Source organism: Eulemur rufifrons, chromosome 7 (genome assembly GCF_041146395.1).
Source record: "Eulemur rufifrons isolate Redbay chromosome 7, OSU_ERuf_1, whole genome shotgun sequence".
Lineage (NCBI taxonomy): Eukaryota > Metazoa > Chordata > Mammalia > Primates > Lemuridae > Eulemur > Eulemur rufifrons.
This window is the reverse complement of record NC_090989.1, coordinates 207,219,694-207,246,446: the sequence shown is the minus strand read 5'-3', so window position 1 is coordinate 207,246,446 and position 26,753 is coordinate 207,219,694. Positions and strand designations below refer to the sequence as shown.

Below are 26,753 nucleotides of genomic sequence, written 5' to 3'. Positions count from 1 at the left end.
CAAGAGGAATGAAAAAGATATCCAATTTACAAACTAAAGCTAGGAAAGCCCAATCCAGGGACACAGGCTAGAAGCAGGCTACCTTCTTCTGACTCTAGATCTGCAGTCCCCAACCCCTGGGCCATGGACAGGTCCAGGTCCCATGGCCTGTTAGGAACCAGGCCACACAGCAGGAGGTGAGCAGCAGGCAAGTGAGCGAAGCTTCATCTGTATTTATAGCTGCTACTCATTGCTTGCATCACCACCTGAGCTCCACCTCCTGTCAGATCAGCCATGGCATTAGATTTTTATAGGAGCACGAAGCCTACTGTGAATTGTACATGTGAGGGATCTAGGTTGTAGCTCCTTATGAAAATCTGATGCCTGATGATCTGAGGTGGAGCTGAGGTGGTGATCCTAGCACTGGGGAGTGGCTGCAAATACAGATTAACATTAGCAGAGGTTTGACTGCACAATAAATGTAATGCACCTCCCAAAACAATCCCCCCATCCCTCCCAGTCTGTGGAAAAATTGTCTTCCATGAAATTGGTCTCAGGTGCCAGAAAGGTTGGGGACCACTGCAACAGAATGAATCACTGGTGACAAAATGGAACACCAGCCTGTGCCATTTGTGGAATCTGATTTTGCTCTACCTGGTGGTATGGAAAGTCTAAGCTGAAAATCATAAAAAACTGGCCCAGAACCAGTGAAAACCATAGATCTCAATGAGGGGTGAATGCAAAAACATACCACAGGAAGACTTTCATAATCCAGAGTATGTTTGTGATTCCAATGGGGGCAGGAAACAGGAATGCAAAAATTATAAAGAACATATAAAAACCACCACCATGAAAGTGAGCAGATGTAACAAATATTGGAACTCATATCAGAGAAATTATTGATAATAAAGCAATCTGAAAGAGACTTCAAATCAGTAGCACGTCCAGAAATATAAAGGAAGGAATAGAATCCACCAGCAAAAATTGGGCATCATATAGGCAGATTTGAGAGAGAATCAAAGGCAAACTTTAAAAATGAAATAGTTTTGAAATAAAAAATAGAGATAGAAATAAACTCAAAATATGGGGTAAGCAGCAGACTACACAGCCCTATGATAGTTGATAAACTGGAAGAATAAAATTACTCCAAATGTAGTACAGAGATATTTTTTAAAAAAAAGAAAAGAGAAATTAAGAGACAGAAAACATGGCAGAAGACAAACCAAAATTTCTAAAACGCTAGAAGGAGAGTAAAGAGAAAATGGAGGAGATAATGGCAGGGAACTGAAGAACGCAGGAATCCCCAAACTGAAAAAGGAGAGAGAATCCCTAGTGGGACAAATGATAATAAATCTGTATTTTGTTACATCACAGATAAAGCATATACTCTAAGAACTACCAGAGAGAAAAGACAAGATGTCCTACAAAGAAATGACAAACTAACATCAGACTTCTCATTAACATCATCACCACCAGAATAGATAATGGGACAATGCCTTCAACATGCAGAGAGAAAAAAAAAAAAAAATCTGTCAAGCCAGAATTCTATACCCAGTTAAACTATCATAAAGGAAATTTTCAGATATATAGAGACTATTAGAGTTTACTAGCAATAGATTCTTACTGATGATAAAATTATTTTTTGATAGAAGTTCAACAAGATTAAAGTGGCATACATTCAATGAATATGGGCAAGGAATGGTTTTTTATTCCACAAATATTGACTGAGCACTTAATATGTTTCTGCCACTGGGCTATGCATTTGAAATACAAAGATAATTATATATACAAAGAGGCCCCTGTCCATAATGGATTTAAAACTGACAAGCCCATTTTAAAAAATATGGCACATTTTGTTTTTTTCTTTTTCTTATAAGACATTTTATTTCATTAAAGTGTATTCAGGTTCATTTTATTGAAATTGACAAAAACAACTATATATTCTTTAGTACCAAACCCTTTCTAATGAAAATAAATTGACATCCTCAAAAGCTACTGTGGCTCAGATAGATAAACACAAAACCAGGGCTTTGCATCAATCAGTAATATTGAAAGTACTTTCCTTAAAAACATAATTTTTAAAATTGCATCTTAAGACATTATTTATAAATAGAGAAACTGTTGGTCTTTAAAGTTAAGTTTGAAAGGGATTTGATGCATTTATTTTCCATCACAAAACATGATGAACATTAAAAGGTCCTAATAAAAAGGTTCATCATCCTAGATAATTATTTCCCCAAGAAATAATTATTCATTATTTTAAGGAGAGATGATAATGCTTACATGAAGGTAAAAGGAGTAAGCAGGAATTGGACAATCAAGAACACTCCTCATATACTGCAATTTCTGAAGCCATGGAGAAATCATGCCAGGCAAAGGCAATTTTCAATTATTAACATGATTATTCTAGGTCTTTCTGATCCTGGGAGCATTACGAAGCTCACATTTTGTACAGACACAGTTTTCTTCAATTAGCTTTATAAATTCTTCAGAAAAATTCAGCTTTTGAAACCACAGCTATCAGACTTGTGGATCTTTAATTTTTGCTAAATGTTCCACATTTAAAAATCTGATTCTTTTAGACAATAAAAGGAAAATCATTCTTCTCTCACATGGGTTCAATATCTTATCTTTTATTTAAAAAAATCTATCTAGTTTCATATTTCTATTTTAGCAGGGGACTTCAATATTTTAGTAAAACAAAGCTGTGACACAAAATTTTGTATGTAGTCTGGTTATAGTAAAAGATTTTAGCAATCAGTGTGCCTGCCTAGGCTCATTCTGAACAAAAGCCTAAAGGTTAAATGTATAAGCTCTGTCTAGGTTATGGGGCAGTGTACTATATTAGTTTCCTACTGCTGCCATGACAAATTACCATAAATTTAGTGGCTTAAAACAATATAAATTTGTTATCTTACATTTCTGTAGATAAGAAGTGTGGCAGGGCTGCCTTTCTTTTTGGAGGCTTTGGGGGAAAATCAATTTCCTTGCTTTTCCAGCTCCTCCTAGAGGCTGCCCATAATCCTTGTCTTGTGGTCCCCCTCAAAAGCCAGCAACCCTTCTTCCCTAACTCTTCTTTCATAGTCACATCACCCTCTTACTACAGTCAGGAGAGGTTCTCTGCTTTTAATAACTAATGTGATTAGACTGGGCCCATTCAGATAATCCAGGATCAAAGGATCTATTCAGCTGATTAGCATGCTTAGTTGCGTTCATTCCAATTGGCTCATCTCAAGGTCAGCTGATTCAACCTTAATTGCACCTACAACCTTAATTCACTTTTGCCAGGTGAGGTAACATATACACAGGTTCCAGGGATTAGTACCTAGACATCTTGGTGGAGGGGAGGGCATTAATTCTGCCTTCCCCTGAGGTAAGGAGAGTGCGGATGTCTTAACTTGGGTACACTGACCAGAGTTCTGTAGACAGGTTTCAGGGACTTCAGAAAGGGGTGTTCATGAATCCCCTGATGCTGTATTTGCAGGGGTGGACATGTGTGAGCATTAACATATTTTCCAGATAAAAGAATCTGTGGTTTTCATCACATTCTTAAAAGTGTATGTGATCAGAAATAGTAAAAAAAACAAAACAAAACAAAAAAAAAACCACTTTTTAAATGGCAGCACCATTTCCATAGTTTTCAAATATTCTTGTTGTTCTTTGAAAAACAACATCCATTTTAATTTATAAACATTCTGCTTTCTGGTGCTCTTGTTAGACAAGTTGCTTTCACCACTTTATAGCAAAATAGTGTAGTTAATGCTTCACAATAGCTGATACAAGGCAAATAAAGCTGTAATGCCATTGCAATTGTAGTGACAATTATAATTTCCTATTATAAAGCAAAGTACAAGGCCTGTGGTCAAGATGAAAAGATTCCAGATGATGTGAACTGGACTCAAACTTGTTCATTACCGCGTATTTCACAGCTGTGAAATCATGACACTGAGGCAACACTGTAAAGTGGCAACAGTAATGAAGACTGAAGTAATGAAAAATTCAGTAAAATGAGGTGGACTAGGAATTTAAAAGATAATATAAGCATACCTGAGATATTGCGGTTTCAGTTCTAGACCACCACAATAAAGCAAGTCACAAATTTTTTGGTTTCTCAGTGAATACAAAATTTATTTTTACAGTATACTGTAGTCTACTAGGTATGCAGTAGCATTTTGTCTACAAAAACAATGTACATACCTTAATTTTAAAATAGTTCATTGCTAAAAAATGCTAATAATCATCTGAGCATTCAGTGGGTCATAATCCTTTTGCTGGAAAATGTCTTGCCTCCATGCTGATGGCTGATGACTGATCAGGCTGGTGGCTGCTGAAGGCTGGAGTGGCTGTGGCAATTTCTTAAAATAAGACAACAATGAAGTCTCTTGCATCCATTGACTCTTCCTTTCATGAAGGATTTCTCTGTAGTATGTGATGTTGTTTGGTAACATTTTACCAACCATAGAACTACTTTCAAAATTGGAGTCAATTCTCTCATATAAAGTGACTCACCAAATTTTTTGCTTTCTTAGTACATATAAAGTTTTTACACTATACTATAGTCTATTATGTGTGCAATACTTTATGCCATTGCTTTATCATCTAAGTTTATGCAATATTCTGAATACTTTGTTGTCATTTCAACAATGTTCACAACATCTTCACCACGAGTAGATCTATCTCAAGAAATCACTTTCTTTTCTCATCCATAAGAAGCACCTCCTTACCTGTTAAAGTTTTATCATGAGATTGCAGCAATTCAGTCACATCTTCAGGCTCTACTTCTAATTCTAGTTCTCTTGCTATTTCTACCATATCTGCAGTTACTTCTTCCACTGAAGTCTTCACCTCTGAAAGTCATCGATGAGGGCTGGAATCAACTTCTTCCAAATGCCTGTTAATGCTGATATTTTCACCTCCTCCATGAATTATGAATGCTCTTAATGGCATCCAGAATAGTGAACCCCTTCCAGAAGATTTTCAACTTTTACCCAGACCCATCAGAAGAATCATTATCTGTGGTGGCTGTAGCCTTATGAAATGTATTTCTTTAAATTTTTTTTTTTTTAAGAGATAGAGTCTCACTATGTTTCCCAGGCCTGCCTGAAATTCCTGGAATCAAGTGATCCTCCTGCCTCAGCCTCCCTAGTAGTGGGGACTATAGGTGCACACAACCATGCCCAGCCCTCCATTTCTTAAACAGGGCTTAAAAGTAAAAATTAGTCCTTGATCCATGGGCTGCAAGATGCATGCTGTGTTAGCAGGCACGAACGCAACATTAATCTCCTTCTACATCTAAATCAGAACTCTGGGTGACTTGATGTGTTATCAATGAGCAGTAATATTTTAAAAGGAATATTTTTTTCTGAGCAGGTCTCAACAGTGGATTTAAAATATTGAGTAAACCATGCTGTAAACAGACGTGCTGTTATCCAGGCTTTGTTGTTCCATTTACACAGTACAGGCAGAGTAGATTCAGCACAATCCTTAAGGGCCCTAAGATCTTTGGAATGGTAAATGAGCAATAGCTTCCATTTAAAGTCACAAGCTGTATTAGCCCTTAACAAGAGAGTCAGTCTGTTCTTTGAAGCTTTGAAGCCTGGCATTGACTTTTCTCTAGCTATGAAAGTCCTAGATGATCTTCTTCCAATATATAAGGCTATTTTGTCTACACTGAAAATCTGTTGTTTAATGTAGCCACCTTCATCAATTACCTTAGCTATTAATACATCTTTTGGATAACTTGCTATATACTCTACATCAGCACTTGCTGTTTCACCTTGCATTTTTATGTTATGGAGATGGCTTCTTCTCTTAAACCTCACAGACCACCTTCTGCTAGCTTCAAACTTTTCTAATGCTGCTTCCTCTCCTCTCTCAGCCTTCACAGAATTGAAGAGAGTTAGGGCCTTGCTTTGGATTAGGCTTTGGCTTAAGGGAATGTTATGGCTGGTTTGATATTCTATCCAGACACTGAAGGTTTCTCTATATCAGTAATAAGGTTGTTTTGCTTTTTTATCATTTCTGTGTTCACTGGAGTCGTACTTTTAACTTTGCATTCACAATTTGGCTGTTTGGCATAAGAGGCCTAGTTTTTGGCCAAACTTGGCTTCCACCATGCCTTTCCTTGATCCATGGGCTGCAGAATGGATCGCTAAGCTTAATCATTTCTAGCTCTTGATTTAAAGTGAGAGAGACAAGACTCTTCCTTTTACTTGAACACTTAAATGCCATTGTAGTTATTAATTGGCCTAATTTCAATATTGTTGTGTCTCAGGGAATAGGGAAACTCAAGGAGAGGGAGAGATGGAAACAACCAATCAGTGGAGTGGTCAGACACACATTTATCGATTGTCTGCTGTCTTATATGGGTGTGGCTGGTGCCCCCAAACAATTATAACAGTAATGTCAAAGATTATGGCTCATAGATCACCATAACAGATATAATAAATGAAAAAGTTTGAAATATTACAAGAATTACCAAAATGTGACACAGACATGAAATGAACACATGTTGTTGGTAAATTGGTGCCAACAGACTTGCTCGAAGCAGGGTTGCCACAAACATTCATTTGTAAAAAACACAATATCTGCAAAGTACAATAAAATGAGGTATGCCTATACATAAGGATTATAATACACAAGAGGGAACCTTTGTAGGGAAAACTTTCTTCTTCCAGAGTAGCCAAAATGAATCCACCCTATCCCTGTAATTCTGTAGAGAATTACTTCTTCCTGGAAAGTTTTAGATTTAAACATTGATTATAGCAGAAAAGTTCCTTATCTTCATTTAGATCCGTAGTATGAAACATTCAAATGAACTCTAATAATAAATACTTTTTCTTTTTCCTTTGAACTGAAAGTATATTCCCTGCATTTCATGACATTAGCTCTAAGCCAAGATGTACTATTTTCATTGAAACAAGTTATTTATTGAAAGGCTCAACTGGAAAATGATAAGTTATAGATTTTCAATATGAAAGGGTAAGAAAAAACAAGACTTAAAAAATTTGCAGATAGCGATTTTTGACATCAGCATACTGAAAGAAAAAAGGGAAGAGTCCTCCTACCTCACAGCCATACGATTACATTAGCATTTTTCTATTTACTTGGCTACATGTGGAATTTATTTTTACATAAATAGGAGGCTGCACTGGAACAGTTCAGAAAATGTTTAAGAAAAAAGCAACACTATTTTATTAATATTCTTGAAGTAAAAAATAATTTTGAAGGTAAATTACTAAAGAACTGTAGAGGGCATTTAGGTAGGAAGAGCAAGGAAATGAGAAAAGTTGATGGGGATGAATCTTTCCCACACCCATAAACTTGTAACAAATGGGAGGCAACAAACTTTACAATCCAGGAGAGAGAGTTTCAAAAGCAATCATGAACAGCCTCTAGTTCCTGTTTTGGCAGGAGGAGTACTATGGGTAAGCTCTGCCATCTTTCTACACCTCCTGGGGCTAATTCCTGGAGACACATCTGCAGTCAGTGCAGGTAATGCTGACTTCTTCTCCCCTGCTCATCCGTACCCTCAAGGTACAGTGGAAGCTTGGAGGAGGATGGTGCACAATGGAGCAGAACAGCCTGGCAGGACAGGTAGCCTAATTCCTACCAGGAATTAGTGAAATCTTATTATTAAGTAAGTTTGGAATGGTTCTGTCTACTAAGCAGGTTCCTCTCACATCAGAACAAAGAGCAGTGTATATCTAAAAGCAACATTGATTATTTTTTCCATAACCACATGATTATACTTGATGAGTCAATGAGAAAACTGGAAACAAGGAGGAGATTTTCAAAGGAATTGGAAGGTCCTCATCGCTCTGACCCATTGAGAAGCCTGAGTGGAAGGCTTAATTAAAAGTTCTAATTCTAAGGTCACTGAGGGATCTGCTCATCGCTGGAAAGCTCTTTGGTCTATACCTTATTCCTGGGTATAGCACAGACCTTATTAAGACACTCTAAGGTCACCACACATGGGCACACCGCATGGCCACAAGTCCTCACATCAGATCACGCCAACTCTGACATAAAGCCTAAAAAACCAAGTGCTCTTTCATTTTCCTTCTTCATTGAGCTTTAAACAGTGAAGTCTGAGAGGCACCAATGCTTTTGTTTACACATCTGTTCAAACAAAAGATTAAAAAAGAAATCTCTTTGGGTAAGGGCCAAATGCTGTAAACATATAAAAAGTCATAAACTTGCTTGTCTTTGCAAAGCAGGGAATCAGGAGTACTATAAAAACATAGCACACTAGAAACGAATTCATTCAAAGGACACCTCAGAGTCTAAAATGACAAAAATTTTTAAGGATCTTTGCACAGGTATGAAAATGCTCAAAGTAATCATTCAAAGTTTCTGCCTAGAGATAGAAAATGTTACTGTAAATGCAATTTTCCATTACTCAACAAAAACCTAAGGCAACTATGAGCTACCCCTGAATTGTCTTAACTCACCAACTGGAGAAAAGCCAGCTGGTTAGAGGACCCACCACAAATATAAACTAAGTCAAAATTTCTGCATATGTTCAAAAATGATATTCAAATCTGAAAAAACAAACACTTAGATTCAAATCTAAAACCTTTTCTGGGGGGAGAGGGAAACTAAAGTTTATAACTATCAGTACACTTTCCTCCTGGAAGGAGTAATAGTTACAATCCAGCTAAACTCTTTTTCCAATAGCACTTTGCTTTCTGAGTGAGCTACAAAAGGATAACTTTATATTGGCTGTCTTGAGCCTATTTTTTATCCACAATAATGGAAGTCTCTCTTCAAATAAACACATAATGAATTAAATCTGAAAGAAGAAAATTGGAAATTTAGCATCACTTAAATGGTTGACTCATTGCCCAAGAGACCCACCCATCTAAAATGGCGCAAAGTGACAGTGTTGGGAGAGCAGGTAAATGCTGTGGGGCACATGCTACAGACAGAAACACATGAACTCCATCTCCTTGGGGTCTGCTGACCTGAGGGCTCTGCCATTCACAGCCATAGCAGTCAACCTGTGGGGAAGGGCCAGGTGACACCATGCCAAATTCCTTTATCAAAGCCTGCAGACGTGTTATGGTGAATTTTTGCTAGTACCCTCAGTCCTCCATGGGAGGATGGTCAGGAAATTCCTATTAATACCTTCTACAGACAAAGGCCAGGGCAGGATCCCAGGCCTTTCCAGGTAGCGATCTGAGCACCGGACTCAGCACCACACCTGCGGCCCAGGCCTTACTCGGTCACTTACTGTGTAAACTTGAGGAAGGTTTTATACCTTTCTGAGCCTCATTATCTGGGAGATAATGAAGGATTTGGGGAATGGGATGTAGGGGATAGGGGATTTGGATCTGGGACTCCTACCAGCCCCTCTTTCATATTTAAAATGCACAATTCTACCAGTCTTTATGGTCTCCAGTAAGTAGTCATGCTAGGTCCATAGTATCTTGTAGCCCTGATCTCAATTTTAAATCTTTATATCTATTACTGTAATATTTTCTCTAAAGACCTCATATGAAATAATACCTGTTATATGAAAAGGTCACAGAAGAGTGGTGCTGGCAAAAAAAATAACTAACTAACTAAAGAAAGCCTTTCTCGGCAGGCACTCAGTCTTGCCTGTGTCTTCCAGGCTAGCTTTGGTGCCTTACTCCCTCCTTCATGGCCTCTAGCTGGGCCACTTAGTCTGACTGGGTTACAAGGCCACCAATGGTTTTCCAGTGTCTGCGGAAGAACATTTCACACAGCATGCAACAAACAACACTAGACGTTGCAACTAGTTGTGAGGACTGATGCACTGAAATCTGTGAATGATTCTCTTTTTTTAGTAACTTAGAGTAGACTCCCATAATCATGTCATTTTCACTCTCTTTCATTCTGATTTGCTTTCTATAGTTATGCATGAGAGGAAGTTACATGTTCACACAGAGAAAGGCCCAATGGAAGATGTCCTGCTAGAGCTGAATGTAATGATCAGGTGATTCTTTTCATATGATCTAAGACAGTAGTTCTGAAGCTTTTTGGTCTTGAGACCCTTTTACACCTTAAAAATTATTAAAGACCCCAAAGAGCTTTTGTTTATGTGGGTTACACCCATTGAAAATTTAAAGTCTTTATTATTTCACTAAAAATAACAATAAGCCAAATATGTGTTAACACAAATAAGTAACCATATTTTCTGCAACAAAACCCCCCAAAATTAGCAAGAAGAATGGCTATGTTTTACATTTTTGCAAATATCTTTAATATCTGGCTCGATAGAAGACAGCTGAGTTCTCCTGTTTCTGCATTCAATCTGTTGTGACAGGTTGTTTTAGTTGAAGTATATGAAGAAAACTGGGCTCACAGAGATATGTAGTTAGAAAAGGGAAAAATATTTTAATAGTCTTTTTAGATAATTATGGATTTTCTTTATTGGTACTATATCAAAACTCAATTAAGGTTAATTTTATGAAAAATTAAAAACCCATCAGTAAAATTTTTATATTGTTAAAATTAAAATTCATTGGCATATTTTGTACTTTGGGTGAATCTCTTTCCCATGCATGATTTTTGATATCATTCACAGGATATTTAGAAAATACTGATTAACAGATATATGCAGATCTTAAAAATATTGACACATTTAATTACAGAATGTTAGAAAATCATTTTTGTTATTACCAGAAAAATCTTTACGTATTGGGAAGGTATCAATGTCATGGCAGCAGATAGAAGCTTTTCAATATTTTAATTTTCACTTGAAATCTTTAATTTTATCACAGGCAATAAGCACTGTCTATTGTTTTCCTTGAAGTGATATGGTCACTAGGTTCATTTTTGAGAAAGTGCCAAATACTCAAGTTTGAACAATCATAGTTTGTCACTCATTCTTACACGTACAAATGGTGTTCCATAAAAAAGTGGCTAGTTCAGTTTGTAGCTCTAATAATTGTACAAATGCCTTATACACATTTCTCATTTCATCATACAGAATATAAAAAAGATGAGCATTAAAGGGTTGAGATTTGCTAAAATTAATTTTTACTGCCTTATCAAGGATATTCATAATAGAAACTAGTTTTCTTTTCCTGCAAGTATGTGGTGGTAAAGAATCCAATAACTACTAGTACAATTTGGGGTCACAGCCTGATTCATGCTAAGCTGCCAGCAGTTTTCCCACTATTGGTTTTGCATCATTAATGTAAATGTCAACAAGTGAACAAGGTACTTAATATTATTCTGTAAATAGTTATGACTTTGCAGATCCCCGGAAAGAGTCTTGCATATCCTAAGGGTCCATGGACCACACTTTGAGAAATACTAGTTTATGATAAACTGGCCTTCGTTCAACGCATATTTGATACTCCATGTTGGAAAATCTGACCATGATGATCAATACTGGGTTTGGGCTTCACCCAGCTTTATGTACATGAACATGAAATAGTTCCTTCCCTATTGAGTGAAAACAGAGTGGTCTTCCTGTCTAGAATAATGATTATATATACCTGTGTTAGCCTGGCTCTTGGCCTTCTTCACCATGGAATGGTTAGATATTTGGCAAATCTTGAGAATTACCTGTCAGAGTATAAACTCTAAAATCTTAATCTGCTCAGGTCAGTTTAACATTTATTGATTATTTCCCTAAATGCAAGGCCCTTCATGATTTTTCCCAACCTCCTGTGCAGCTTTACTGCTCTCTATTGTCCAATATAAGCCCGCCTGGTAAGGCCAGTCTTCTCACTACCTGCCAAATACATCGTCACATTCATTCCTGGCTCCAGATTTCCTCAACTTGGCTTCTTTCCCAACATTGTCTTACCCAGGTTGAAGGCCCAGCTTCAGGAGACTTCCTTATATACTTTTTCTTACATTATTATTTCAATTTCTCGTTTGATAGCTTTATTACATAAATGGAATCTACCTTGATTTAAGATCTTATGTAATCATACACATCAAATGAAACCAAGCAGCCAAAGACCCTAAGTTCACCCACCAAAGGAATACAACAAAATTGAGGGAATATCTTTGAATAGGTAGAGTTTCCTGCCTGTACTATTTGAAACTATTTTGATTGTTTAGGTCTTATCTATTTAACTGGATCATATACTCCTCTAATCCAGAAAGCAATCATGTATTTCTTTTTTTAACTAAGCCCTGAGTCATATACCCTACAGGCTCTCAATAAATGTTTGTTGGATGAATGCAAATTTACACAGATATAACATATAACACAATTATGATATTATGAAATATATATTTGGTCTTCATCCCAGTTTTTTGGCATACAACTGCTAAAATCTTTGGAATCTCCAAAGTGATGTCTTTTTGTATGCTAATGAGTTAACTGATGACTGGCAGTCCCTAAGCAGCTTCAGGATGGGGCTGGTCACCTCAAAGACCAAGGCAGGATTAGAGGCTTGGGAATTTTAACTCCATGCCCAAACCTCCAGGAAGGGGAGAAGGGATAAAGGTAAAGTTGATCACCAATGGCCAGTGGTTTAATCAATCATGCCTTTGTAATGAAGCCTTTATAAATGCCCAAAAAGACAGGGTTCGGGGAGCTTAGAGATAGCTGAATACGTGGAGGTTACTGGAGGGTGGTCACCTAGGAAGGGTGTAGAAGCTCTGCGTCCCTTTTCATACCTCACCCTATGCATCTCTTCATCTGCATCCTTTGTAATAAACCAGTAAATGTAAGCAAGTGTCTCCCTGAGTTCTGTGAACTGCTATAGCAAATTAAGCAAACCTGAGCAGGGAGTCGTGGGAACCCTGATTCATAGCCAGTTGGTCAGAAGCATAGGTAAAACCACCTGGGGCTTGTGGCTGTCATCAGAAGTGGAGGGGGGGACAGTCTTGGGGACTGAGCCCTCACCCTGTGGGATTTGATGCTGTCTCCAGGTAGAAGGTATTGGAATTTAATTGGAGGACACACAGTTGGTGTCTGCTGAAGAACTGATGGCTTGCTGGTGTGTGGGAAACCCTCCCACATATCTTCTTCTGTGTTGATTGTTGTGGGGTGAGAGCAGAGGAAAAAGTTTATTTTTCCATTCAAAAACTAGGAAAAATTAATTCTGGAGAGACATTTACCAAAAAAATTTTATGAAGAAGGCAAAAAGTTCTTGCTGTTAAGGCATTCATTATTTCACCCTCAAATAGCCTTAAATACAAGAAAATACTGGGATATGGCTTTCCAATTTATTTTGAAGCAATTAATGCTAAATAGTCATAAAAATTATTTATAGAGGAATTGAAATCTGATTCTGATAGTAAATAATTTGGCTACAAGATGGATGAGAACTCCAAAATAAAACACCAACTTCCCAAAAATCTTGCTGTGAAAGCTGTGAGAACACATTCTGATTATGTTAAAGGGGATATTATGTTCATCAGAAAATTGACAATAATATCACAAATTCCAGTTCAGACATATTTATCCTATCTAATGCCTACCTACTACAGGAGATTTATGCTTATGCTACTAAGTTAGAGTAATTCTTCACATTTTTATTTATAGAATCTCTTTGAGGTTTTATTTACTATCTACTAGAAATTAAATTAAAACTAGTAAGCTCTAATTGAATATTTATGTACCAGGTAGTATTCTAGGTCTTTGGAAAAAGAAGGTAGACTAAGATTCAGCTCCTAACACAAAAGAGACTCACAGTCTAATCTTGGAAACAGTGGCAGACACTGCTGATGGCCTACCCAACAGTCACTGCCTCTCTTTGTTGCCCTACAAAAACTACGGTTCTCTTAGAAATGTGCTTGGGGGAGGTGGATTGCTCTCTCAGTTCTAAGGGGATGAACTGAGGTTAGTCAAGCCAATCATGTTCTTACAGAAAGATTTTGCTCCCTGATAAAAGGAGAAAAATACGTGAAAAGAATCACACTTTCTTGTCTTAGGATACATTTGTATAAGGAAATGAGTTCTTGAGTTGCAGTAGTCATCTGGCGACATGAGGCAAAAAGCCTAAGGACTAAAAGCTAACCTACTAAGGATAGCAGGTAGAAAATGAAAGAGTCTGAATCCTTACGATGTCACTGAGCTATAGCACCAACACTGAAAATGCCTCCCCTTCCAGACTTGCTGTCATGTGAATTAGTCCAATGACCTATTGTATAGATGGTTATTATATTTCTTGCTGCTGAAAGCATCTTGTAGACATACATACAGAATTGCCAAACACAGTGTGATAACTGCTATAGCAGATACACACATATACAAGTAATAATAAAGGAAGAAATCTACACTCTTTGGAGAAGACTTGAGGCAGAGCTATCACAGATGATACAAGGGGTAGGAGTTTTATCCACAGACACAGGTGAAAAGGAATCTTATACAAAAGAACCACAGAAGCGAAGGCATGGAAGGGTAAAAGTGTGTTTGGAGAACAGTTCATAAGCTGAAGGCTGTCCAGGAAGAGCCTGTTCATCTTTGTGTCACCAGTGTTTAGCACAGTGCCTGGTACCTAATCATCCTGAATAAGAGAGTGTCTTGGAATGAGACTAGAAAATCAGGCTAAGGCCAAACTGAGATAGGTCTCATGTGCCATGGAAAGGACACAACGAGACATTTCACAGAGCTTTGGAAGCCACAAAATGACTTTAGATTTATTATTGGTAGATGAGGAGGCATGGGTAAAAATAGGTTTCTGACACCATTTTTCAAGTTCTCCCTTCTTGAGTGGGTTTCCTAGACCAGTGCTATGGCCAACAGATGACAAATAATGAATGAAGATGAAAAACACCAGCATTTATGCTGCTCAAACATGACTAATTCCATTACCTGCTAGCATATCCACTTTCACATTAACTCATGGGGCTAAGAGTTGAGGAACTCTGACTTGTGAAAATGGTTATAGGGATCTGCCTTATGTAGTACTTTCATGCAGGAATCATCAATCACAAACATTTTCTGAATACCCACTCTGTGCTGCCCATTGCTAAGTGATGGTCCTGATCCTTAAGCAGCTTGTAATATATATGACGAAAGAACAAATACACATAAGGTAAGTAACAATAATGAGGTGCACAACACATCGACAATGATGACTGTCATAGACAATGGGTGCTAAGCGACCTTAGAATAGCATGATTCCCTGAAGACTGAGGCTTTATGGAGGAAATGGAACTTGAATTGGATCCAACTGGAGTGGAGGATCAGATAGCAGATGTTACACTTGGAGGTGTAGGTTAAGTAAATCTACTGAGGACCATGAATGCCAGGCAGACCTGAGAACACTTCTCACTCAGATTAGGAGGGATCTATCTTTGTCCTCGCTGATTAAATATATTCAGTGGTAACTCTGAACAGGGAAAACTATGAAAGTTGTTCATGTAAAAGATCATTTAAACCACTTGAAAATTCTTAGAACGGAGTGGTGGGGTTCACTGTATCCTGACAACTGAAAACCTAACATTCCAAAAGTATTTATTCAGAAAGTATCAATTATATGTAAATCATTACTTTAGGTTATCAAAGGTGAATCAGACATATTTTACTATTTGAAGTTCAGAGTTTATTGGAAGAGAAAGATAGGTGATCTTCTATGTGAAAGGTATACTTTAGAATAAGGTCAGGCCATATAAAATACTACTGGATAAAAGCAGAAAGGGTATAAGAGGAAGGATAGCTTACTCCAGCTGAGGGAAGAACTGGAGTAGACTTTGTGGAAAAGATGACACATTTGAGGTAGATCTTAAAAGGGAGAAAGATTTGGAGATTAGAAATGTAAGGCTGAAGGTTATTCCAGGTAGAGAAAAAGTAAACAAAATATCATGATTTTGCCAAAATATCTTTGATAGAGTAGATACTGCCAACAGTCTTATTGTATTTATTGAGTCCATAGAGTTTAACTATCTAAACTAAGACTTTTTTTAAAGGAAGGATGCATTCAATCCATCTGAATTTTTTGTCTAACTGCTAAAATGAAGGTAATTCTTAATAGATTATCCAGGAAAATTAAAAGACTGATTTGTCATGTTGGGAATGTAAAATGGAAATCTCCAAAACAAAGTAGAGAGCAAAGGAACTGAGATTGAAAAGCTCAGGAAAAGACAGAAGGATAGACTGACTACAAGGATGTAAGCTGATGCCACTGTTGAGCTCTGGGGCCTGAGGAAAGTCACTTATCCTCTCATTGTTAACATTCAGTAAAATGAGATGCTTGGGTTAAATAGTCTCCAAGAATCCTTCAAATTCTGAAATACTATGATTCTCTTGACTCATGATTTTGCTTTATTCATCCTATAAAAATTCAGAATTCCTATGTGCAGAGGCAGGATTCTCAAATGACAAAGCAATAGGTGTTTCCATTAAGTGGCCATATCCAATTGATATCATGGTGTTCAGAGCAGGATAAAATATAATTTGAAAAGGGCTCTTAAGTGCCTAACAGTCTTTAATTCACTAGGAGGAGTCAGTCAGAGTTCAATGAGGCCTCTGTAACTAAACTTTTATATTGTTACCTAAAGGGCATTATTTGAACATATAGTATTTTTTAATTATTTTATATTTAGACTCTTCCAACTATTTTCAATGGAGACATTGTTCAAGGAAGCCATAGCTATCTGATATACAATTGGAACAATGATCAACTAGGAGAAGAATTAGAATCAAACTACTTCCTAATAAGCAAAGATTATTTTTGTCAATCCAGTCCATTGCTAAATTTGTTTATAATTCCTTACAAATACATTTTTATAGCATTTTTCATGAAAAATCAGCCACAGTTCAAAGCAGGTTCTTCATCTTTAAAATTAGAGGACTGGACTAGAGATCTTTCAAGGTATTCTAACATGTTCTATTATTGGTACTATTAGCAACAAAAATAGTAAGAGGTCATTGTACAAATTCAGAGGGAGTTTTACTCATCACCTCTACTGGTAAGCAATAATCATAATTACAATGGTAAAAATTTATATTGGAAAATTCTGAATAATTTCAATGCCTTTCTTACATGGCGTTGAATGTGTTTTGCACACATCAGCTCATCAGTTACATTAGTCCATGAATCCTGGTACCATCACGTGAGCAAGGATGCCATAGCTTCTCATAGCCTCCAGCTGGGAGAGGAGTAGTTAAATATGTTTATAGTTAACATTGGATTCTCCTTCCTCTGACTAGGTAACAGATATTCTTCACTCAAATGACATATTATCTTTCTGGATCAGAATGCTATCTACAATTAATCCTAGTTCTAGGCATAGAAGCACAAAATCCTTTCTCATGCCAATACTAGTTATATAATTTCATACATACACAATTTAAAAAATCTTGATCTCTACTAAAATTACTTGAAACAACAACTTTATGATACAAATGCCATAAAATTAATCTCTAGCTATAGGAAAAAAGTGGTAAGATCATGAAAAATCCCACCCAGTAAGAGTTAATTCTATTACATGCTAAACCCATAAACCTTACTTACTGGACTACTTCATAAACCAGTCATTTGTGAACAATTACTTTAAACCATCATGCCATTCATTATCCTGAAAAATAGGATAATGGAATGCTCTATCTCCCCAAAGTCTGCCCACTGTAAACAGTCCATCCCTCTTTGCTGACTCCAAAAGCTGTATAAACATACTGTAATCAAACTCACTATAGCTTATAGAAATCCTTTCTTTAAGTAATCTACAAAATGCCAATCTAATGTAAATACAAGAAAAAGAAGTTTTTACTAACACAACATTTTGTATTTACAGTATTCTGAACAGTGCTTAAACCTGCACTGGTTATATAAAAGGCACTACCCCAGTGCCACCTCCCAGCCCAGGCTGACAGCATGCTTAGTTCTCTCATTTACACCACACTGCAATAACATAAAGAAGGGTTTACTATTAATCCAGGTTTTACTACAAAGCGATCCGTTATTTCTCTGTCAAACACTAGCAAGAGTGCCAAGTGTCTGTCATCCAATTCAGGGGATTAAGTCTTCTTTTATAGTCTGATACTTGTACCAATTTATAAAAATACAGATATAGTTTCTTAGAGTTGGTCACAGTCTATATTTTGGCTTGGATTCAGGCAGCAGAGGTTGACTATGACAGCTGGCAGGAAACTGAGGGGAGAATACATCCTCCCCCTTCAGTCACCACATCCCAGTTGCCATAGTGATTAATCCTTAATTGAATGCTGTCTTTGTACATTTCTTTTCAGAAAACTTTAAGTAAACTTAAGTTGAAAACATGCAGTTGATTGAAAAAAAGGAGGCACCACATCACAAACAGGTATAGTGAAGTTTTGTGACATGCTTCCATATAATAAAAGAACAAATTAACCCTAATAAAGGTATTATCAGTGCCTTCAAATGCTTAAAACATTTCTTTTTGGTCTGAGCTTAAACCTAAGTCCCACAAGTTTTCTCTCATGTTATCAGACATTTCATCTTTTAAAATGAGCTGTTTTTCAGAAATGGTTCTAAAATATCCAAGTATAATTTAAGGCAAAACGTGTTCTTATTTTGCATATTATTTTACATAGTTCATATTATCAAATGACAAAGGCATAAGTAGAAATTTATTTTAGGAGAGATAAGTTGATAAGTTTTAATTTAGGACATCTTAAAATATGTTCTATAATGAAAAACTAATTTATAAAAGTATAACTTATAAGAAACCAAAGAAAACATCGAATATAGTATATTTTAGGCCTTTTCTAATATATGGTTGAATTTGAAAAGTAGATTCATAGTTTTTGTTATTTTAGTTATCAATAATTACTGTACATCAAAAGGACTGAGAAACTGTGAAAGACCATAAGATGTCATCTAGGATTATGGTGTTCACTGCTTCTCTTTTATAAGTTTTCCATCTAGTATTTGCAATTTAGTTTAATGCTTCTAACTCACAGTCAACTATAATATTACTTAGAAAGTGAAATACTGGCATATTGTGACCACTGTTATTTGTGTATTGATTTCATACAAATAAATAGGATTTGTTTTTTCTTAGAAAGTGAAAGTAGCACATCTGCACTGGCTGCAGACATGTGTTATGTGCGTGTGCGTGCGCATACACACAATCTTTTCAAACACAAGTAAAGTTCTTTAATAAAACTTTGATGACAGATATGAAGCACTCAGAAGAATTCTCAGTAATCAAAAAGATTCTGAATTTGAGCCTCAGATGAAAGACACTGTACTGTAGGTGGGAGGTCTAGGATTTTTGGAGACTACAGGTTTGTAGGTATTTTCTAACACTATGACTGAGTCTCTTGTTCTCGCTTCATTTTCCTTCTCCTCTGTTTATTCCTTTTTCTTCCCGTAACTATTTTAAAATTCTTTCCAAACTGCAGATTTACTATTGCCACCCACCACCACACTACAAGCTGCAAAATCTCTCAGTGACATAAATATCTCTAACCAAAGATGATAGTGTGTTTCCATGATTTCCTCATTAAAGGTGTTGAAGTGATACTGGTCAGATACGATGAAATCAGTGATTGGGAACATTTTTTTTCCTCAGAAATTCTGTGCAATGGTTTTGAAATACTGGAATAGAATTTTACTGTATCAAGTATTGACTTAAAGAAGTCAGCCACTGAAATGAGCTGCATACTATTCTTGGCCTGCTAGCATTGGTGGCATAGGATTGGATCTCCTGCGTAGTGGCTTTAAAACTTCCCTAAATATTTTAGACCCACCGTAGTTTAGTTATTAAACAACAAATTTCTTCATCTTCCCTGAAAAGAGTTTACCTACTAAGTTGGTGTATGTGTGAGAGGGGAGATGTATGGCCTTGGAGGGTATATTGGAAACACCAGGAGGTACATACTCTGGTTTGTTTCCTAGTAAGAGACGTCCCTCACTCTGAAAATCACTGTGAAGAGACAAGGTTCTGATGAGATTGTGCTGTCCACCGCAAAAATGTTGGCGCTGAAAAAGGTTAGAGGCAAAGTATATTTCCAGCATTTTCATTTTTACAACCTTCCTTAAGAAGGTTCCAAAGGGACTGTTAATTGCTTCTATATCTAGGGGTTGCTTCTTAGGTCTATCTTTGCAGGAATTATGTGCTTATAAATGTCTTCTCTGGGAAATATTTAGATAAGCTAATGACCAATATCCAGTTAAATTATTTCATTAACATGCACTACAGAGGTTTGCCAAATTATGACTTTTCACATTAAAATTTATTTGTTTGGAAAAGGACATGGTTAAAAAAAAAGAGCATGGTTTAAAGAAAAACACCCTAATTAAAAATTAATTAATAAATCTGTTTAAAAGATTCTAATATACTCTTTATCCTAATAAAGCAGATTTCTGGAAAACCCAATATATTTCTGTCTGTTGTTTTCAGATGGTACCTGTAAGGTAGTCAATCTGTAGAAATACTGTGCATGGTGTTGGTTAAGAGATGGCGTATTTCTAGATCAAATGAGAATCTCAAAAAGTAGCATTCTTGGGTCATGAAAGAATGCTTTCATGCGTTGTATTTCAGCATTGGGCCTGTGGATTACTGCATCGAAAAATGCTAAAAAGCACAGCCTTTCACAGTCTGTTACTACGTTTACACTAAGGACATTATAAGACAACTGACTGTTCACTACATCATTCGGTGCTCCCATTTAAAATCCCAGGTGACAAATTTTCTTCAATTTAAGTGCTAGGAAAAGCTTTGCTCCTCCTAAAGAAGTGGTATGTTATTTTTTTCCCCTTAGGGATAACTATTTAACTCAGTGTTTCTCAGCAGGGTGTTATGGCACTTTGGGCAGAACAATTCTTTGCATGTGGAATTCCTCCCCACACCCCACCCTGTCCCCTGTCCAGGACAGTTATTTAATATCCCTGGCCTCCAGACATTAATGCCAGTTGGGCACTCAGTCATTGTGACCACACAAACTGTCCACACGTATTTCCAAATGCACTAGATGAGAAGTCCCTTGATAGTTTCCTTCTTTTGTTTTGTATGCCAGGAAACTCAATCAAATTTGTGATCTTCATAAAATAGCTGGGTAGAATATTATATCCTATAAATCTGCATTCTAAACTTTCTCCTAGTCTTGAACATCCAGCTTAATTTATATTTTCTTTTGTCCTGAATTTCATTTTGTACTCAGTTTTATTGTTAAGACAACTCAAATCTTTTGTTGAACCAGGGGAGGTACAAATACATGAAGATAACTTGAGAGTTCAGAGGGATTTTCTCCCCTTCATTCTTAAAAGTAGTACTAAGCTGAAACAAAATATCCCTGTTACATACAGTATGCATTTTTAACTCTTACCCCATAAAGTGACAGTAAAACTACTCCTCAGATACTTGGCTTTTAGAAACTAGTGAAAAATAACAGGCAAAAGAGAAGAAAATATTTTTTAAAACTTTTGACGTGACTACATATAAACAAAAAATATCACATTTATATATAGAATAATTCTATACAACAGAAATTTTATGTGGGAAGAGCCCACAAGAAGTATTAGTTACTTTTAACACTATAAAAATCCTTTTGCTAAAAATATAAATTCTGTATGAAGCTAATTTTTGTGTGTCTTCATTTTAGACGAAAAATTTTAGAGGAAATCTAATCACACACTGTTCCTTTTCGATATGAGCAGAAGTGGTTTTGGTTCTGATACAATTGCATGATTTCCTCAGATTCCTCTTTATTTTGTGAGTACAGGCAAAATTTTATTGAAGGAAATTATTAAGCAATTCAACATTATTAGGCATTTAGATATATATTTGTTGCTTAAACCAAAACATCTTCAGTGACTACAGTTCCCAAAATGGTGTTTTTTTTTTTTTAATACTGATGAGATAAAAGCTAAAGATGATATTACCCTATATTCTTCTTACCTTGGAAGTGCAAACAGCAATGTTAGCAGGCAGCTGGGAAAACTGCTTCAACTCAAATACATCACGTGCTGCCCATCGGCTCATGTGATTTTCAGCTTTGCTTGATCCAATCACATTCTGGTTTGAGTGAACATAAGCCACTTCCTGAACACCATCTAGGAGGCAATTGATGTTTATTAAGTGATATGTCATGATGAAGAAATATAGTTCCATGTATACTTTAAAAACTACTAGTATTATGCTAAAAACACATTACACTTGCTTTATTTTTAACCCTCAAGAAAAACATTAAGTTTATACGTTAACATGACAATACTCTTTTGGAAAAAAATTGAAGAAAGAAAGTTCAAATATGCTGGTCCAGATTAACTTGGAAATGCCTTTTCCTTCTCATCAATACTAGAACTGCTGAGTTTAGGTAACAATCTTTAGAAATGAAGGTTTTGGCACAGAGAAAAGTGATAGTTGAGGGTCCTCTCTTATGAATTTGTTTTGCTAATTTAAAAAAGTTGCTTATGAATTTAAAGAGCAGTGCTCACCTTATCTGTGCCTTTAAACATGTACTTGATTACAGTGATGAAATGAGAGCATCGGGTTTATGACCAGGGAGTTTCGTTTGGTTGGCTTTGCTCAGTTTTATTGTTTGTATTTTGCCTTTTTTGTACATATGCCTAGAGAATGTCAAGATGGGAGCTTTTTAGGAAATGAAAAAAATTAACTCATGGCTTTATCTGAAAGAGGTTTAAAAAATGGCTACAATTTTTATTGCTTTGCTTCTAGGCACCTATAATTTATTTTTAAATTGTGGTCATAAAGAACTGAGGCCTGTAAAAGCTCCCTCAAACAGCTCTGGCAATGAAGCTCAATTATGACCTTCAACACTTGTGCTATTTCAGTCCTGAAGCTCCCAGCCAGAAATTGCCAATCGTGCAAACTCAAGATGTTGTTAAATACTATGACTAAAGGAGTAACTAGGATAACATTCTTCTTACATTTCAAAACACCAGGTATTATTTACAGCACACAGTTTCAAAACCTTCAAAAGGATTCTTCTGGTAGAAAATTCACTAATTTTTCTTTATTTTGAAGACACATTTTATGCATAATCCAAAATAGCATTAGTTCCACACGATTGATACCTTTTGCACGGTAAAAAAAAAAAAAAATCCTCGGCTGATTATTTAAAAAATAATTTATGCAATAATTCCTCAAATCTAAAATTTAACTGTAGCACACAAGCCAAAGGATAATCCAGTACTTATTTACAATAGTACCAAAATATATGTCACAATGAACTTTTAAATGAGAATACTAATAATCACAAAAGAAGGCCTCCTTTTTAAGTAAGTCAAACACAACAATTAAGGTTTCTATAGCAAAATATCCTTGCTTATATCTCAGCTTCTTTCAGATAGTTTTTTTTTTTGGAATAAGTCAGACACTTGTGAAGGTATTGCAAACTCTTAAAATCACCAAACAGCTTCTGGGCAGGGGGTGGTGGGAGGGGAAACAGTTTTTCAATCTCTTTGAATCCCTACATGAAAACAGACAGCAACTAAACAGCAAAACCAAAAGCCAACATTTACGACAAAATTAGATGACACGATACTCCCATGAGCTAAAGTGCAAGCAAGTGGGAACAATTGACAAGTACCTACAAACTCCATATGGTATCAGGGTCTGTGTGAAGGAAAAGGGAAGCAATAGGGTGGCAACTGACAGACCTGAGACCAGGAGACCCCAGATTAGCCAAGAGGGTTCACTGGAAAGCACGCTGGGCCAACTGGAGATGAGAGCTGAATGAGGGGAGGTTTCCTGCTCGCCACTGCTGGGGGTGCCGGGCACACAGTCAGACGCCCTCAAAGGGCTGCAGCAGGCTTCCCCCTAGGAACTCCCCAAACTGAGGGACCAACAAGGGAGAGAAACTTTTGGGAGGGAATCAAAATAAGTAGGATAGGAGGAGCAGGGGTGAGGGAAAGAAAACGACTAGAGTAATACAGGCAGACAGGAAATCCCACCACAGTTTTGAACCCTATACAAAAATCACAAATGGATCTCTAGGAAGTTGGAAAAGATTTCCAAAACTGCTTATTTAAAAAAATTCAAGGGAAATAATTTTCTATAAAAATGAGTGAAAGAAAAGTAGCACGGTCAAATCTCATAAAAATTATTAAAAGAAAAGAAGAGAATAAGCAGAATAATATTCCTTTAATGAAAACATGCCAAAAAGATGTGCTCACAAAACAGAAAATGATAAAAGAGATGAATCAACAACATAAGTCAGAATTATAATAACTCAGAAATGAGTGATAGAACTCAGGAAAGACTTAGAAATTAAAAAAAATTATTTCAGATATTAAGACTAAACTAGAAGGAACATAACAGGTAATAATACAACAGATCATGCCTTGAGAGAAATAAAAGGTAATTTTTAAAATGCAAAAGGAAATGAAGAGATAAAAAAGATTTGAGAGAATGCGACGAATCCTAAAGATAGGCTAGGATACTGAGCATCTAAATAACAGGAATCCCTAAAGAAGAATGCCAAAGCAAAGGATTAGAACAAATAACTAAAAACACCAGTACAAGAAAACTGTCCTGAAATAAAAATCGAGTGGAGACGACACTATATATGAGAATACTGACCCATAATAACCAACACCAAGACAGAGTCTAGTAAAATTACTGGACAACAATGGGAAAAAAAGAACATGTGACACCACTTTATGTCAGAAGACAATGAAGCTACATATTTAAGATACTCAAGAACAGAAAGTGTGAGCCAAGGCCTTATATCCAACAAAATGGACTTTTAGGTATAAGGGAACCAACTGCTATCATAAGAATCTCAGAGAATATTATTCTCATGAGCACTTATTTGAGGAATCTACTAGAAGATAAGATTCAGACAACCAACTGACTAGAGAAATACTAACATTTATGTGTCCTTAAACTAACAGGGAACATGAAATTTATAGTTACCTGTAAACCTGCAGTCCCAACCCCCAGGCTGCAGACCAGTACTGGTCTTCCCCTCCACCTGCCACCCAATTCATGGAAAAATTATCTTCTGTGAAACTGGTCACTGGTGCCAAAAATGTTGGGGACTGCTGTGTAAACCAAGCATAAGTACAGTCTAAGAGGGGGCGAGTATATAATACAATGTCTATATCTCTGATAATGAAGACACAGTACATCCATGTTAAAAAATGGAAGAAATAGGAGAGTACATGCAGAAACCAAACAAAACCAAAAAAACCCTGAATGGTTCCAGTAATTATATTATGATAACATTGCTATTTATTCTTTGCATAATATGGGATAAAACAAATGAGCAATTACAGCACATTATGAGTAAATCATTCCTTATATGCTTGAGAATCAGAATTATCAATATGGAAGACATGGTATTCAAATATAATAGAGATTAAATAAAAGTTTTATATTCTCAAATTATCAATATAAATATGGAAGTATAAATATAAACTCATGAGGTATTTTATCCTCATCATACATAAATACATATATATTCATAAAATATATAGACATACAACATATATAAATATTTATATATATATAAAAATAATCTGACCACTTAAAAGGTCCAGAAACAATAACCAAGCCAATAGTAGCAATGATCATTACTATTAATAGCACGAGACTGAGGTCTTGAAACACACTTTCTCTCTAAAAGAAACCAAGACTCTTTAGAGAAATGGCTGTTTCTAGGTTTGAGGAAGAAGATACATGAGATGATCCTGGAACATCTTGTAGTATTAGATAACAAGGAAGCTTTCAAAGATGACTAGCATCATGCCAAAAGGTCTCAGGAACCAAAACACTCATATCAAAAGGCTCCCACTGGCCAAACATGGGAATATTGAGCCTTAATAATATTAATTGCAATGGTTGAGATTCACTATTGTTTGAGTCAATGAATTCATAATGATATTCAGACAAAAATGGGTCATCCTCTAAGGATAACATGGAATCCATTTATTATACTAAAAACTGGTAAATAAAAGAATCAGGCACTTTTCCTGCCTCTCCTATATGAACTATACCACTGGGTAAGCAGTAGTAGATGAGGGGAAGTATCTCTTTACAAAAGCATTCTAACTAATAAATGAAATGAGATGTAGAAATTATTTTGCTACTCTGAATGGATGAATAGATATAGGCATTAAGTATCAATGGCTGCTAAGATTATAAATAAGAGAGAAGAGCAAACATTTTGTGCCTCCTATATTCTCGCCAAACACTAACTTTTGTCTTGCCAAAGGAATCGAATCTGAACCTGATCCAGTCTCAGAAGTTAATGGCTCCTTTGCAGGTAATACAGAGGACAGAGAAACATGTTCAACTGCAACGAGCATACAATTAACTCTATAGATGGTCCAGGTTCTTCAACGGTTACATTGTAAGACAACAAAAGGAATGAAGGCCGGGCGCGGTGGCTCACGCCTGTAATCCTAGCACTCTGGGAGGCCGAGGCGGGTGGATTGCTCAAGGTCAGGAGTTCGAGACCAGCCTGAGCGAGACCCCGTGTCTACTAAAAATAGAAAGACATTATATGGACAACTAAAAATCTATATAGAAAAAATTAGCCGGGCATAGTGGCGCATGCCTGTAGTCCCAGCTACTCGGGAGGCTGAGGCAGTAGGATCGCTTAAGCCGAGGAGTCTGAGGTTGCTGTGAGCTAAGCTGACGCCACGGCACTCACTCTAGCCTGGGCAACAAAGTGAGACTCTGTCTCAACAACAACAAAAAAAAAAAAAAAAAAAAAAAACAAAAAAAAACACAAAAGGAATGAAGATTCCTAGATTACAAGAGATCATATTGTATATATACAATTTTTAAAAAATGGATGACACTAAACTGTAATACCTAGGGTTGCACATTTGTGTGATAAAACCATAAAAATGCAAATAATTACTATAGAAGTAAGAATAAGAGGAGCAGCAGAGGAGCTGTGATTCAGGTGGAGCACATGAAGGGGGTCCTGTCTT

The 26,753-nt window shown here is 36.4% G+C and overlaps 1 protein-coding gene across 2 annotated transcripts in view; it reads right to left on the bottom strand.

Moving 5' to 3' along the window:
- The window catches only part of ERCC6L2 (ERCC excision repair 6 like 2), a 130,999-nt gene that overhangs the window by 8,978 nt on the left and 95,268 nt on the right, over nt 1-26,753 (bottom strand). The window contains exons 17-18 of one of the 2 annotated variants that reach the window (XM_069474055.1): nt 21,745-21,899; nt 16,948-17,010 (exon numbers count right to left, since the gene is read on the bottom strand). In XM_069474055.1, the coding sequence (XP_069330156.1) occupies nt 16,948-17,010; nt 21,745-21,899 (218 nt within the window). Of the gene's footprint in view, nt 1-16,947; nt 17,011-21,744; nt 21,900-26,753 lie in introns of those variants that run through there. The other variant, XM_069474054.1, reaches the window with a different exon arrangement.